We start from the raw sequence: 17,618 nt of genomic DNA, 5'->3' as shown, positions 1-17,618 counted from the left end.
ACTACTTCACGCCGTGTATTTGAATGCCGAGTCTGTCGGCAATGTTCTGGTTAAAGGATACAGGAAGCTCCTATAGGAGCCACGCAACTCAGATGGCAACTTTCTGATTTCCCCATTTGATTCAGCATGAGTGGATTCCGGAAGTTGAAGTCCGATTTACGTTTTAATAAGAGTAAACACTGATAGCCTCGCCTTCAATTGTTATAACAAAGTCTAGGCTAAAAATATAAAATCTTATTTCAAGCCACTGATCAGAAGTAAGACACAATGTCTCGGATTTTCCTGTAGAAACAACGGCGAGGCATTCAGTGCTGTGTTCCATAAAATGAACCAGCGCAGGATCAGATATGAGGCTGCAAATCGTGTGTGAAGGAGAATAATTCTGTTTTTGTTGTGTGCGTGAGTGTGTATGAATGTGTGTAAAAGTGTGACTCGGAAGATAACTAATTGTTTCAGAAAAATAAACAACAGAAAGCTGGGATGCATTTTTGTCTGAAATGATATAACTTTAAGGGGTGAATTGGTGGTTAAGACTACGAGACAATTATGACTTAAATCCAGCAAGTAAGCGATTTGTATCAATAATAAATGTATACAAAAGCTTACATGGGACTCCGAGAGCTGCAAGAATGATGTAGTAAATGATATAACTCAGGCCCTTTGGTGGTGCATACATTTTCTGTGAGCCATTCTCTGTGACACGTACAAAGGTTCCTTTGTTTATATCTGGTATTGCTCGTCCGAGAGATGATTAGTTCACATGATAAATTAATTTTTGTCCGTTATTTAAACAAACAAATTAACAATTCATTTTCACACATGGGAATTTATATTGAATTAGGTGAATGGAACAAGCAGATGAGAGTCACTTTTATTCAAATGGGTTGGATGCATTAGACCGCATTCAAATAGAAATTATACAGGCCGAAAGCGATTTTAAGAGATTCTATGAAAAGCTTTAAGGTGAAACAAAGACCCAAAGACGAAAGGAGATTACAGTAACACTGTTACTGTTCAAATCTATTTTGCAGAGGGAGCGAAACAAGCGTGACGTATCAGATACGAGAAACATGACACTAACATAACTGGGAGACAAACCACATTAGATTAAATAGTCGTCTAGAAAGAGAAGGAACCAGACAGAAGTTGCTGCCAGATTTACAGGGTAAACGTGGCGAACGCTGACAGTTTCGCTGCAATTGCAACAGCAAAATCCAAGCCATTACTTCTACTGCATTGCCCTAATCTACCCTTTACTTCATTTCCTCAAATAAATTATGCTGATTGGTTAGGCATCATCGGACCTTTTGGATTCTGCAATGACTAGTCTCTGTGACATTTAGTTACTAGTTTAAAGATGTTTTTCTATTATATCTTTTGGTAAATATTGAGTAAGTAGCAAGAAAGATAAAAAGCAGATGGTAAGACCTTCTACAAGTATGTAAAAAGATAGAAAGCAGCAAAAGTAAGCGTTATTTCGTTTCTTTTGTTTGCTCGACGACTGCATTTGTCCGACGACTGAGTTCAGGTTAGCTGGCTGTAGTTATCTTTTTTATCTCTGCTCCATTTCTTGAATAGTGGCGTTACATTTGTTACCTCCCAATCCACTAGGGCCATTCTATTATCTAGGAAATATTGGAAGATGACAACCAATGCACCCATTATCTCTGCAATCCCCGCGTTGAGAACCTGAGGATGTAGGCAATCGGTTCCAGGGGATTTTTAGGCTTTTAGTCCTTTTGCTTTCTCAAGTACCTTTTCTCTGCTGATATTAATTAATTTAAGTTCATCACTCTTAATATTCCCTTGTTTTTCCAATGCAGGTGAAATAATGAAATGTCATAGATTTTAAACAAATATTTTATTTCTGCTTTCACAGTAATTGACACACGAACATAAAAAAGCAATGGAAAGACAAGGGTTAGAAACTTAAATTAAATTAACCCACCGATCCCCATTTCGCTTGATTACCTTTGCATGCAAATATCTATCGCTCGCAGCATTGAATATAATCAACGACTCAACAACCACAGTCCTCTGGGTTACAGCATTCCAAAGAATCATAACCCCCTGAACGCAACAAAATCTCCTCATCTCATTCCTAAATGGTCGACCCTTGTTCCTGAGGTGAAACCTCCCATTTCTAGACCATCCAGGCAAGGGAAACACTACGCATCTATGCTAATAAACCCTCTGAGAATCATACGTCTTTCAATGAGATTATAATAGTGCCAATACATTGACATATAATCGAAAACCGGGCAAGACTGTGGCAGCTGGAGTTTAAGGTGAGTATTTTTGACGTCATCCAATTGGAGCGAAGAGAGATAGTTCAGAGTATTTACTAAATTGTGAGAAGCTCTGAACCTGAGAGGTACAGAGAGATTCCCACGTACAGGAAGCACTACAATTTAGTGAACAGGCACAAAATATATTCAGGAAGTCTATTGGAATATTGGACGTTATCTCAAGTTATTACAAGCGAAATGGAATACAAAAAGGTGGAAGTACAAGTATATATATAAGACTGTAGAAAAAACACATTTTGTATATTGTGTTCAGTTCTGGACCTCTTTCTCTTCCCACTCCAGCACTGTTACCTCTGGAGTCCCCGAAGGATCTATCCTCGGCAACTCATACTTCCAATCTTCATGCTGCCCCTCAGCGATATCATCCGAACACACTACTATAGATTGCATATGTACGCTGAGGACACCACGCTTTACCTCATCATCTCCTCTCTAGACCCCTAAACTCTCTCAGATTTGTCAAACTGCCTGTGCTACATCCAGTACTAAGTAAGTCGAACTTTACTCATATTGGGAAGAGCAAGACCATTGTCTTTGGTCTCCGGCACAAAATCCGTTCCCTAATTACTGACTCTACCTGTAACTTTCTGAGGCTGAACGAGACTGATCGTAATCTTGGTGCCATAATTGAACTTTAGATGTGCACCCTACCACATTACTGATCCATCACCAAGACCGCCGACTCCGAACTCCATAACTTCGCAAAATCTACCGCTCCCTCAGCTCAGCTGTTGCTGAAAACATGAGCCATTGATTTGTGACCTCGAGATTTGACTTTCCAATGCACTCCTTGCAAGTTACCTCCGTTATAGAAACATAGAAACATAGAAAATAGGTGCAGGAGTAGGCCATTCGGCCCTTCTAGCCTGCACCGCCATTCAATGAGTTCATGGCTGAACATTCAACTTCAGTACCCCATTCCTGCTTTCTCGCCATACCCCTTGATCCCCCTAGCAGTAAGGACCTCATCTAACTCCTTTTTGAATATATTTAGTGAATTGGCCTCAACAACTTTCTGTGGTAGAGAATTCCACAGGTTCACCACTCTCTGGGTGAAGAAGTTCCTCCGCATCTCGGTCCTAAATGGCTTACCCCTTATCCTTAGACTGTGACCCCTGGTTCTGGACTTCCCCAACATTGGGAACATTCTTCCTGCATCTAACCTGTCTAACCCCGTCAGAATTTTATATGTTTCTATGAGGTCCCCTCTCATTCTTCTGAACTCCAGTGAATACAAGCCCAGTTGATCCAGTCTTTCTTGATAGGTCAGTCCCGCCATCCCGGGAATCAGTCTGGTGAACCTTCGCTGCACTCCCTCAATAGCAAGAATGTCCTTCCTCAGGTTAGGAGACCAAAACTGTACACAATACTCCAGGTGTGGCCTCACCAATGCCCTGTACAACTGTAGCAACACCTCCCTGCCCCTGTACTCAAATCCCCTTGCTATGAAGGCCAACATGCCATTTGCTTTCTTAACCGCCTGCTGCACCTGCATGCCAACCTTCAATGACTGATGGACCATGACACCCAGGTCTCTTTGCACCTCCCCTTTTCCTAATCTGTCACTATTCAGATAATAGTCTGTCTCTCTGTTTTTACCACCAAAGTGGATAACCTCACATTTATCCACATTATACTTCATCTGCCATGCATTTGCCCACTCACCTAACCTATCCAAGTCGCTCTGCAGCCTCACAGCATCCTCCTCGCAGCTCACACTGCCACCCAACTTAGTGTCATCCGCAAATTTGGAGATACTACATTTAATCCCCTCATCTAAATCATTAATGTACAGTGTAAACAGCTGGGGCCCCAGCACAGAACCTTGCGGTACCCCACTAGTCACTGCCTGCCATTCTGAAAAGTACCCATTTACTCCTACTCTTGGCTTCCTGTCTGACAACCAGTTCTCAATCCATGTCAGTACACTACCCCCAATCCCATGTGCTCTAACTTTGCACATCAATCTCTTGTGTGGGACCTTGTCGAACGCCTTCTGAAAGTCCAAATATACCACATCAACTGGTTCTCCCTTATCCACTCTACTGGAAACATCCTCAAAAAATTCCAGAAGATTTGTCAAGCATGATTTCCCTTTCACAAATCCATGCTGACTTGGACCTATCATGTCACCTCTTTCCAAATGCACTGCTATGACATCCTTAATAATTGATTCCATCATTTTACCCACTACCGATGTCAGGCTGACCGGTCTATAATTCCCTGTTTTCTCTCTCCCTCCTTTTTTAAAAAGTGGGGTTACATTGGCTACCCTCCACTCCTTAGGAACTGATCCAGAGTCAATGCAATGTTGGAAAATGACTGTCAACGCATCCACTTTTTCCAAGGCCACCTCCTTAAGTACTCTGGGATGCAGTCCATCAGGCCCTGGGAATTTATTGGCCTTCAATCCCATCAATTTCCCCAACACAATTTCCCGGCTAATAAGGATTTCCCTCAGTTCCTCCTCCTTACTAGACCCCCCGACCCCTTTTATAACCGGAAGGTTGTTCGTGTCCTCCTTCGTGAATACCGATCCAAAGTACTTGTTCAATTGGTCCGCCATTTCTTTGTTCCCCGTTATGACTTCCCCTGATTCTGACTGCAGGGGACCAAAATTTGTCTTTACTAACCTTTTTCTCTTTACATATCTATAGAAACTTTTGCAATCCGTCTTAATGTTCCCTGCAAGCTTCTTCTCATACTCCATTTTCCCTGCCCTAATCAAACCCTTTGTCCTCCTCTGCTGAGTTCTAAATTTCTCCCAGTCCCCAGGTTCGCTGCTATTTCTGGCCAATTTGTATGCCACTTCCTTAGCTTTAATACTATCCCTGATTTCCCTTGATAGCCACGGTTGAGCCACCTTCCCTTTTTTATTTCTAATGTCCTGCTATTGCTTGCTTGCTTGCCCTACCGTAAATTTTAGATCATCCAAAACTATGCTGCCCATGGCTTAATTCGCAATAAACCTGCTTACCAACCAGCTCTGTGCTCGCTAACCTACATTGGTTCTTCATCGACTAACTGCTCGATGTTATAACTTTAATTCTTGTTTTCAAATCCCTCCATGGTTTCACCTCTCCCTGCCTCTGTAATCGCCTCCAACCCTGATATCCTACGAGATCTCTGCGCTCCTCCAATTCTGGTCTCTTGAATATCTCTGGTAATTGGGAGGCCCGAGGATTGGGAATTTTCTTTCAACAGCAAAAAAAATAGAGCGAGGAAAGGTAGATTATGAGAGTAAATTATCAAGAAATATAAACAAGCAGACAGTAAGAGCTTCATCAGGTAGAAACAAAGGAATAGAACAGCAAAAGTTAAAATTGTTCCCTTACATGATGTGAGTGGTGAAATAATAATGGGGAACAGGGAAATGGCTAAAACTTTGAACAAATATTTTGTATCGATCTTTATGGGAGAAGACACTAAAAACATCGGAATAAAAATAATCAAGGAGTATATGGAGGGAGGAATTTTAAACTATCATTATCACTAAAGTAAAAATACTCGGTAAAATATGGCGATTAAAGGTGGACAAGTCATCTGGACCTAGTGGCCTACATCCTAGGGTCTTACAAGAAGTTGCTGCGGAGATACTGGATGCATTGGTTGTAATCTACTGTAATACACTGAAGTCTGCAGAGGGCTCGGTGGATTGCAAAGCCGCAAATTCAACACCCCTATTTGAAAAGGAGGCAGATACAAAGTTGGAAACTATAGCTTAATATCTGTCGTTGGATAATTGCTGGAGTTCATTATTAAACAAGCAATAGCAGGACATTTCGAAACGAATAACACAGTCAAGCAGATTCAGCTTGTTTTATGAAAGGGAAATCATGTTCGACAAATTTGCTGGAGATCTTTGAGGATATATCGAGCAGTGTAGAAAAGGGGAACCAGTGGATGTGTTGCATTTGGATTTCCAGAAGGCATTCGATAAGGTACCAAATAAAAGGTTACTGCACAAGATAAGAGAGCAACGGGATTCTGGGAATATATTACCATGGGTAGCGGACTGGCTAACTAACAGAAAACGGAGAGTCGGGAATAATGCAACATTTTCCGCTTGGCAAATGATAAAGAGTGCGGTGCAACGGTCTCAACTACTAACAATCTATAATAATTATTTGGATGAAGAGTCTGTGTAATGTAGTTAAGTTTGCTGTTGATACAATGATGGGTAGGAAAACAAATTGTGAGGAGGACACATAAAATCTGTCAGGAAACATAAACAAGCAAATTATTATTTAAATGGAGAGGAATTGCGAAATGCTGCAGTACAGAGGGAACCGGGATCGTTGTACATGAAACACAAAACTTTGGTATGCAGATATAGCAAATAATTAGATAGGAAAATGGATTGTTAACCTTTATTGCAAGGTGTAAAGAGTATAAAGGCTGAGAAGTCCTGCAAAAACTATATAAAATATTGGTGAGAACACTCCTAGAGTACTGTGTACGATTTTGGTCTCATTATTCAAGCAGCGATATACTGGCATTGGATGCTATTCAGAGACGGTTCACTCGGTTGCTTCCTGAGATGAACAGGTTGATTTATGAAGAAAGTTTGAGCAAGTTGGGCCTATACTCCTTGGCGTTTAGAAGAATGAGAGATGATCATATTGTATCATAGAAGATACTGACAGGGCTCATCACGGTAGATGCAGAGAGGATGTTTCCCCTCGTGAGTTATTCTAGAGCTAGGCGGCATAGCTTCAAAGTAAGTAGTCGCCCATTCAGAGAGGAAATGAGGAGGAATTGTTCTCACAGTGCGTCGTAAATCTGTGGATTTCTCTGCCGCAGCGAGCTGTGGAGGCTGGGTCACTGACTATTTTTAAGGCGGGGATAGGAAGATTTTTGAGCGATTAGGGATTAAAGGATTATGGGGAGCGTTCATGGAAGTGGAATTGATTCCGTGATCAGATAAGCCATGATCTTAATAAATGGCGGAGCAGGCTCGATGGGCGAAATGGCCTACGTTTGCTCCTATTTCTTGTGTTGTTAAGCGCTCAACCTTTGACAGCTGTCCCTTCAGCTGAAAAGGCATAAGCTTTCTAATTCCGTCCCTGAACATCTACGCCTCTCTGACGCCTTCTCCTTCTTTATCACGCTCTTTAAACCTTACTTCTTTGTCCAAACTTTTGATCACCTGCGCTACTACCTCCTTATGTGACTTGTTGTCACATTTTGTTCGATAAAGATTCTGTGAAGTGCCTTGGGATGCTTTACTATATTAAAGGCGCTGAATAAATGCAATTTATTGTTGTTGTGCACCGCACCAGAGGAACGATATATTAACCAGAATGAAATGAAGCAGTTATTTTTTGGTATCAGTGAATAGCACACGGAAGAGGAACGTGTTGATTTGGTGAATTGCCAACATTTCTTAAGGCCATATAGGTTACAGTGTATATTTATACATTGAACAAGTGCCAGTCAGTGCCTGATAATCAGTTGGCCCAGTACATCACCATGTTTTCTCTAACACTTACTCTTCACGTTCCTATTTCACAGTCTCAGTATATATATTCTTATCAATTCATTGGAACAGAGGCAGCTGGAATGGATAGGGGAGGTTCATCACCTGTAAGACGGAAGAGTTGTTCTTCACATTACAACAGGCAGAGATAGCGACGTAAAAGTGCGTGTTGTTTACATTAACCAGGATTAATGCAACAGAACATCATTACGGAAAAAGCTTCAACCAAGATGTAGTCCCGTTGTTGCGTGTAGGCAGCTTTATTTTCGGAAATTTCTAGCGAATTAATGTATAAACATGCTTTCAATTTCGGTAGCACTAACGATGGGGAAGATATTTTCTTATATTTAACGTGTCGTTAATGGAGCAATTATTCCTTAACCGTTTTGTCTATTCCAGTTGAAAACAACGAGGGACGTTTTGCACATCCAAGTGAGCCGGCAGTGTTATGTTAAAGATCGGGCCTGTAGCTCTCTCATTAATGGATACCGCTACTTGTGTTTAAGCTGCAGAGAACGTCCGGTAATAAGGAGAACGAAAGAGAAAGAATAATGTTATAACTTATCGCTACTACAGGAGAAGTAACAGTATTCCATTTTCGGGATAAAAACTCATTCGCTACAGTTTCAATCCTTTCCTGATGCAATGTCCAATCTCAGCTGTACGGAAAAAGGACTGTGGAGGAGCGGTGCAGACGAGGAGGACAGAACTAGGATGCTGTTTTCATCTGCCAGCAGTAATGACCTTCTCTGTCCCACCTTTTGGGAGGCCTCCAAGAGCGTTGCCTCTAGTATTGACCAAAAGAGTGTGACACGCAGGGAGGTACCAACGAACATTACACCCGGGTAGGTTCCAACGTGTTTTACACCCAGTGAGGTTACAATGTGTTTTGCACTCAGGGAGGTTCTTTGGAGCTGTACACCCAGGGAGTTTCCTCGGAGCTTTACACCCACGGAGGTTCCAAAGGGCTTTACACCCGGGGATGTTCCAAAGAGGTTTACATCCAGGGAGGTTACAAAGGGCTTTACACGCAAGGAGGTTCATTGCAGCTTTACACCCAGGGAGTTCCTTGGAGATTCACATCGAGGGAGGTTCCAAAGGGCTTTACACCCAGGGAGGTTCATTGGAGCTTTACACCCAGGGAGTTCCTTGGAGATTCACATCGAGGGAGGTTCCAAAGGGCTTTACACCCAGGGAGGTTCCATGGAGCTTTACAGCCAGGGAGGTGTCACAGTGTTTCAGACCCAGGGAGGTTCCAAAGTGTTTTACACCCAGGGAGGTTCCAAAGTCTTTTACAACTAGGGAGGTTCCAAAGTGTTTTGCTCCCAGGGAGTTCCAAAGTGTTTTACACCCAGGAATGTTGCAAAGATATTTACACCCCCGAGGGAGGTTCAAAAGTGTTTTGCACCCAGGGACGTTCCAAATTGTTTTTCTCCCAGGGAGGTTCCAAAGTGTTTCAGACCCAGGGATGTTCCAAAGGTATTTCCACCCAGAGATGTTCCAATGTGTTTTACACGCAGGGATGTTCCGAAGTGTTTTACTCCCAGGGAGATTCCAAGGCGATTTACACCCATTGAGGTTCCATGGAGCTGTACACCCAGTGAGGTTCCAAATTGCTTTATTTTGAAGTGTAGTCACTGTTGTAATGTAGGGAAACGAGCAGCAGATTTGCACTCAGCAAACTTCCACGTACCAAAAAATAAATACATGTGCAGAAAATCGTTTTTTGTGATATTGGTTAAGCGATAAGCATTGGCCAAGGCACCGGCAGAACACCTACTCACTTCTTGAAAATAATACACTCAGATCCTTAGCATCCACCTGAGGGGGAAGACGGAAGCTCGGTTTAAACTCTCACTTGAAAGACAGCTGCATCTGACAAAGAAGCATTCCATCAGTTCTGCACTGGTGGGTCAGCCTGGAATGGGACTTGAACCCACAATCTTCTAACTGAGGGGCGAGAGTGCTACCACGGCTGAGAGTATGCACCTCAAGAACCAAGCAATTTCTAAAGATACAACTGATTACTGCACTAAGGGATGTGTCAGTACCGATAGGACATGACGGGGCACTTGGAAATAAAATAAATCAGTTTATACATTAAATTGGGTGATAAAGTGTATGTTTTCATTCTGGAGAATAGGAATGAGCAGCGGCTTTGGAGAATTTGAAGGAAAGACTACAGTGCAGAGCTTAATGGAGGTTGAGAACTAGAATTGCTTGTTTCATTATTGAATTCGTTTAACAACCAGATTCAACGGATATTTCAGCGCGTTCTTTAACTGCTGTCTGAAGTTACTTTGAGTCACTGTATAAATAAACGTGTTAGTGCAGCAACTTAGGAGCTGAAGCATGTTTGCACTTTCCTGCAGCATAAATTTGGGATCATTGAAATTAAAACCTGTGAAATAATTATTATTTTCAATTCGGACAAAGAGAAAATTGATAACATACGTCAACCACAACAGGATGAAACTTCCTGAGATGGTAAAGAGTAAAATGATGGACTTTCTCCGGCTCTCCATCTCTGGGTCACTCTGACTGTCTTCATTGTTTTGGGCCCGGAGTCTCCTGCGGGCCCTACTGGCCCGTAGAATGTGTCTGACGGTCACAGCATTGAACAGTAACATCAGGAGGAACGGTGCACACGGGGTTAGAATACGGTCCAGCAAGTCAAACGCTATCCAAATGGGTGAAACATAAAAAGCAAGTTTTATGTTGCAGTACCAGGCCACATTATTAATAGTAAATAATGGCTCATACGTGAAGTAGAAAGGGATGTTTTTTAAACAACTCAATGCACAGACCGCTCCTATCACCACAGCTGCCGTTGTCTCGGTGCAGTATTTTGTTTTCAGCTTCTGGCAACAAATGGCCACAAATCGATCAAAGGTGAACGCGACTGTTAACCAGACAGAACTGTCTCTTGCTGAATAAATGAGCACAGTGCTGATGCTGCACGTTGGTGTGATGGACAGAATGCTATTCGAGAAATAGATACCAAAAATTCTATTCAATATCACAGCGGTGATAATGACCAGGAGATCGGTCACCGCCATGAACACCAGGTACCGAGTGATACACCTGGAGAGACCGCACCTTCCTCGGGACAGGATCACAATCACCGCGATGTTCGCTGCAAAAAGGAGCAAAATGGAAATTACACATCAGATTGCCATCATAAGAACATGAGCACATAAGAAATAGGAGCAGTAGGAGGTCATTTGGCCCCCCTCCCCGAGCCTGCTCCGCCATTTATTTAGATCATGGCTGATCTAATCATGGATCAACTCTACTTCCCTGCCCGCATCCCCGAACCCTTCTTTCACTTATCGCTCAAAAATCTGTTGATCTCCATCTTAAATATCTTCATTGACCCAGCCGCCATAGCCTTCCAAAATCTTAGTTTGACCGGACATGGTTTACGAGTTCATTACCTGATCAGTTGATGGAAATGAATCAATTTGCCTGATCAGCAGAGCTTTACTAAATATGAAACAATATGTAGTTTCAGGAAAAGCGTTTTGCTCGCTGGACCTGAAGCTATAATCGCCTGAACTCGGCACAAAAAGAAAAGGAGAGTGAAACTGAGCATAGTAAAGAACAAATATAAACTAATGGTTAATGAATAATTTATCCCAACATTAAATAGGATAAGCTAAACATAATGTCACCTTTAAAATCGATGGTAGAAAGAGTGCGATTGACTGCCATTTACACCTCAGGTGAATCTTAAAAATTACCACATGAAATGACTCCAAATTATGACTGTTGCTATCTCAGTTAACAGAGTAGCCGTTCTGTTGATGGGCGGTGAAAAAAGGCAATGAGATCATTGACCAGTAAACTGTATCTTTGTGGTACTGGTTGAGGGACAAATGTTGGCGAGGGCACAACTCCCAGCACTCGGTCCAGTAGTTACTTGATCATTACACGGGGTCACAGTATCCAGTATCACTGTAATTGCGGCACTGCAGAGACTCTCTCAGTGACAGCCGGGGTGAACCTATAAACTGACGGATAAATGATAAGGAAGCGTTTATTGGGAGCCACTCAGTGAGAGCCGGGGTTGAGTCTATAACCTGTGGTATAGTTGGTGAGGGAGCGTTTAATGGGAGCCACTCATGAGAGCCGTGGGTGAGTCTATAAACGGGGGGATACGTGCTGAGAGAACGTTTAGTGGGAGCCACTCAGTGAGAGCCGGGGTTGAGTCTATAAACTGCGGGATAGGTGGTGAGGGAGCGTTTAATGCGAGTCACTCAATGAGAGCCGGGGAGGAGTCTATAACTTGTAGCATAGGTTGTGAGGGACCGTTTAATGGGAGCAACTCAGTGAGAGTCGGGGATGAGTGTATACACTGCGGGATAGTTGGTGAGGGACCGTTTAATGGGAGCCATTCAATGAGAGCTGGGAGTGAGTCTATAACCTATTGGACAGAAGGTGAGTAAGCGTATAGTGTGAGCCACTTATGAGAGCCGGGGGTGAGTCTATAAACTGCAGGATAAGCGATGAGAGAGTGTTTAATGGGAGCCACTCAGTGAGAGCCGGGTGTTAGTCCGTAACTTGTGAGACAGGTGATGAAGGAACGTTTACTGGGAACTACTCACTGAGAACCGGGGGAGAACCTATAAACTGTGGGATAGGTGGTGAGGGAGCGTATAGTGTGAGCCACTCCGTGAGAGCCTGGGTGAGTCTATAAACTGCGGGATAGTTGTGAGGGAGCGTGTAATGGGAGTCACTCAAAGACTGCCGGGGGTGAGTCGATAAACTGCGGGATAGGTGTTGAGGGAGCATTTTAGTGTAAGCCACTCACTGAGAGCTTGGGGTGGGTCTATAACCAATTGGCTAGGTGGTGAAGGCGCGTTTAATGGGAGCCACTCAATGACAGCCGTGGATGAACTTATATCCTGCGGGATAGTTGGTGAGGGAGCATTTATTGCGAGCCACTCAGTGAGAGCCGGGGTCAGTCAATAACCTGCGTGATACATGTTGAGGGAGCCTTTAATGAGAGCCACTCAGTGGGAGCCGGGGGTGAGCTTATAACCTGTGGGAGAGGTGCTGAGCGAGTGTTTAATGGGAGGCACTCATTCAGAATCGGACATGCAACAAGAAGCAGATTGTAAAAGACACGATAAATGTTGTGAATCATTTCAGAGGTGGTGAATATGGACCGTGCCACCAGGGATGGTGAACGGTCGGGGTAAATTAGATTTCGGCTCCCGATTTGAAGATGGGGTTAGGAGTTACACGGAAAGATCACGGAGGAGCAAATGAGCTACTGGTTGACCGGCTGCAGTAAACTGACCAAGGGGTTGCTCCAATCTGAAGTAGGAGGCCGAGGGCCAAGCAGCGAATGATAACGTACGGAAGTAGAGCATTCAGCCGATCGTGTCTGTGCAGGCTCTTTGACAGAGCTATCCAATGTTCCACTCACTGGCTCTTCTCCCGGGACCATGCTATTTCCTCCTTCGAGTACTTATCCAATTCCCTTTGGAAATTTAGTGTTGAATCTGCCTCCACCATGCTTTCAGGCACTGCATTCCAGATCGCAGCAACACGCTGCTTAACAAAACGATTCCTCATCTCACCTCTGGTTTTTTTGCCAATCACCTAAAATCGGTAGCCTCTGGTTACCGACCCTTCTGACACTGTAAACAATTTCTCATAATTTACATTGTCAAAGCCCTGCATGGTTTTGAACACAGCTATTAAATCTTCCCTTAACCTTCTCTGCTCCAAAGGTCACAAGACGAGTTTCTCCGTCGCTGAAAGTAATCTGAAAGTCTTTGGAACGGTGCCATGGATAGGAGGAGGGTTGACTGGAGAGGGCAAAGATCTAGAACATTAGAAAATAATAGAAGAAACAAACGGAGTTGAATAGCATTTAAAAAAGAGTATCCCAGAGTAGCTCATTCCAAGAGCAGGAAAAGATTTCACTGAAAGATGGCGACAAGAAGAAAGAAACAATGACTTGCAATTATATTTCACCTTTCACGACCTCAAGATGTCTCAAAGGATTTGCAACCACTTAAGTACTTTTAGAGCTTTTAGTGCATACTTGCAAAAGTTTAATAATTAAGAAGCTACTCGCTAAATTTAATAAATACTTAAAGGAATTGCTCACAAAATTGGTTAATTGGTAAATCAAGAAATTGGTACACCTAGAGATAAATCGACTTTTTCACGTCATGTTGTGCAATAAAATCACTAACACTCAATAGTTACTGTCCACGAAATGTGCGAATCTTTTGTACCAAGCAAGCATCAGGCCAGTACACAGATGCACATAGCTGAATGCATCTTTCGAGTTGCCTCAGGAATTGAACTAAATCAGTTTTAACATAGAGGATGGCCAAGTTATCCGCGAACTCGCACCTCAGAAATTAAAGTCAGCATGACTCATTCTGTAACAAATTAGAAAACTGGAAATAAGGCCCAGCACGATTGCTAATTTAAAATAATGCAACATTTACACTCAAAATGCTATAAAAAAATCTCCATTTCCAATCAGAGCTTTTGTGATGTCGGAAACGCGGAAGCCAATTTTCATGCTACCAGCTCACACAAACAGCAATGTGATGATGACCAGATCATGTGTCTTAGATATGGTGATTGATGGTTCGATATTAGCCAGGAAGCCGGCGATAGCTCTTCTCCTCTGCCATGCAACCTTTAACATCGACCTGAGAGAGCAGATTGTGGCTCCGTTTTATGACTCATCCGACAGACGGTACCTCTGGCATTGCTGCGCTCCCTCAGCACTGAACTGGAGTGTCAGCCCTGATTTTGTGGTGAACTCTCTGAAGTGGGACATCATCCCACAACCTTCTGATGGTTGTACAGCGTAATTAATAGAAACTGCGATTTTTTCATTCTTTGTTAACGGTTGTCAACAACGTTGGCCGAACGCACTATCAGTAAATGCGCAGGTTTCACTCAGTCACTGATACTTTCATTATCAAACCAATCAGTAAGTGATAGTTTGCTGTAGAGAGTTGTCAACATGAATTTACCAATTAACTAATCTTGTGAGTAATTCCTTGAAGTATTTATTAAATTTAGCGAGTAGCTTCTTAATTATTAAACTTTTGCAAGTATGCAATAAAAGCTCTAATGGGAACTTAATTTAACGAGCACAGTCACATTTAGAAATACATTTACTTTTCAGGTCATGTTTGTGGTAAAATCACTAATATTCAATAGTTACTGCCCACGAAATGTGTGAGTCTTTTGTACCGAGCAAAGATCAAGCCAGTACACAGATAAACATCTTTCGAGTTGCCTCAGTAATTGAAATAAATGAGCTTCAACATAAGGGATGGACACGTAATCCGACGACTCGCACGTCAGAAACTAAAGCCAGCATGACTCGTTCTGTACCAAATTAGATAACTGGAAATCAGGCCCAGCAACATTGCGAATTTATAATAATGCAACATTTACACTCAAAATGCAATAAAAGAGTTTCGATTTACAACCAGTTTGAACCGAATACACCGAGACATCAGCAGTATTTGATGAAAGTCAGCCCGATTGTGAAGAATATAAAAAGAGCAATGACAGAAGTGCAATGAACTGACGCTGAATTCAAAGCAATGGATATAAATAGATGAATTTAAATACAGTTGCAAAACACAGAATCATTTTATTGTGGACCTCCTGTAATCTATTGAAGCTCTTCCAGTGAAGAAAGATATGGGAGAACTTGGCCCGTTCTGCACGAGACAGAGAGCAATTAGAGTCAACGCCAACACGGTCCCAATATTATTGGCAGGTGGGTGCCATAACTGGGTTGTTTCATTGTGTGTCAGCATTCAGATATAGTTAGAGTCTGATTGTCAGCTCGGTGTTCGGGTAGGTCTGTCAATGTGTGTCAGTATTCAGACACGGTTACAGTCTGATTGTCATCTCTGTGTTCAGGTTGTCTCACTGTGTGTCAGTATTCTGCAATCGTTACAGTCTGATTATTAGCTCTGTTTCACTCTGTGTGGGTGTTCACACCACTCCAATTTTTAAAATGCTACCTCACTATGTGAACATAAACGTATAACCTCCAGGTGGTGCTGGTGTGGGTTAAGGTTGAAAGTTACTCGCAGATGCGGATCATTGAATAATTTCAATAGCTCCGCATCCTAAAAATAATAGAATATTGGGTTACAGGACAACACTGAGAACACAGCCAGAAACCCCCAGTCCAGACAGTTAAATGACGAGCTGTAGAAGTAACTTCATATCTCACCTGGAACCCCGATAGCTGCAAGGACAGGATAGTAAATGGCAAATAACTGACCACTTGGTGGTGAATGCATTTTCTGTCAGAGCCGATCTGCTCGACATGTCTCCAACGTGTGCTGGGTGAAAATAATGGACCTTTATTTATGATTGGCATTACACCCCAGAGAAACAATTAGATTGTTTCACCTTGGATATTAGTTACAGTCATCTGAACAAACAATTCACTTTCATGTTGATGTTTCCTGAAATAGGACATGTTTTCAAGTATAATGCAGACATGTATCAGAAAATGTCACGCAGTTCCCATGGTGGAACGAAGCCATGAACTCCTCGTACATAATTCATAGAGGTACACAGGGTCTACAGCACAGAAGGAAACATGTCTTCTGTGCAGTTCGGCACAACTTGTCTATGCAGGAGTCCTGCTCCAAACTTGCTTCCTCCGACCCCTCTTCATCTGATCCTATTGGCACATGATTATATTCCTTTCTAGGTTCTTATCTAGACCGCCTTAAATTCATCTATGCTATTCATCTCAACCACTCCCTGTGTAGAGAGTTCCACACACTCGCCAGTCTCTGGGTAAATACATTTTTCCTTAATTCTCTATTGGATTCATAATTGAATATATTATATTTTGGTCCCGAGTTCTGATCCTTCCCCACAAGTGGAAACAACCTCCCTACATCTATCTTATCAAAGCTTTCATAATCTTAATGACCTCTACCAGGTCGTCTCTCAGACTTCGTTTTATTGTAGAAATAAGCGAGAATCTGTTCAGACTTTCCTTATGAATAGATCCTCCCAGCTTCCTTCTCATCTGATGAATCTTATTTGCAGTTTCGTCTGTGCCTGAATAACCATTTATAATATGTCGATCATAATTGTGCACAGTGCTCCAAGTGTCGTCTAAACAAGGTTTGATACAGGTTTAAAAAAATTATCTGCTTTTCAATATATCTCTCCAGAAATGAACCCCAGTGCATTTTCATGTTAATATTAAACAATGCGTCTACTTTTAATAATCTGTGTATCTGTACCCCCGGATTTTTTGCTCCTCTGCCACATTTAGAATCTTATTCTCACAGACGGAAAACCAAGAAGTAAACTGCATAGATTATAATTGACCTTTTCATAAATTCTACAGAGAGTGAAATAAGGATTGAAAAGTGCACTCACGATTAAGATAAAATGTAAAATATCATAAACAAGCTTTACAAATGTGCACATTAATATTTCTATATATGTGAAGAGAAACAGATTAGTGAAGACTTGCAGTCAGAATTAGATGAATTCATAATGGGGAACAAGAAAATGGCAGACTAATTGAACAAATACTTTGGCTCTGTTTTCATTAAGGAAGACGTGAATAACCTCCCGAAAATACTAGGAGACCAATGGGCTAGCGAGAAGGGTGAACCGAGGGAAATCCTTATTAGTCAGGAAATGGTGTTCGGGAAATTGAAGGGACAGAAGGCCGATAAATCCCCAGGGCCTGATAGTCTGCATCCCATAGTATTTACGGAGGTGACCCTAGAAACAGTAGATGCATTGGTGGTCATTTTCCAACATTCCATGTATTCTGGTTCAGTTCC

At 42.3% G+C, this 17,618-nt stretch overlaps 1 protein-coding gene across 1 annotated transcript; it reads right to left on the bottom strand.

The window, feature by feature from the left end:
• Positions 1 to 10,016: 10,016 nt before the first annotated feature.
• On the bottom strand, positions 10,017 to 16,097 carry LOC139235579 (probable G-protein coupled receptor 139). Its single transcript, XM_070866619.1, has 2 exons — positions 16,028 to 16,097; positions 10,017 to 10,924 (listed from the first exon to the last, which is right to left on the bottom strand). The coding sequence occupies exons 1-2, from the start codon at positions 16,095 to 16,097 to the stop codon at positions 10,017 to 10,019; spliced, it is 978 nt and encodes a 325-aa protein (XP_070722720.1).
• Between the last annotated feature and the right edge of the window lie 1,521 nt (positions 16,098 to 17,618).

Source organism: Pristiophorus japonicus, chromosome 23 (assembly GCF_044704955.1).
Source record: "Pristiophorus japonicus isolate sPriJap1 chromosome 23, sPriJap1.hap1, whole genome shotgun sequence".
NCBI classification, from domain to species: Eukaryota; Metazoa; Chordata; class Chondrichthyes; family Pristiophoridae; genus Pristiophorus; species Pristiophorus japonicus.
This window is presented reverse-complemented; position numbering and strand designations above follow the sequence as displayed.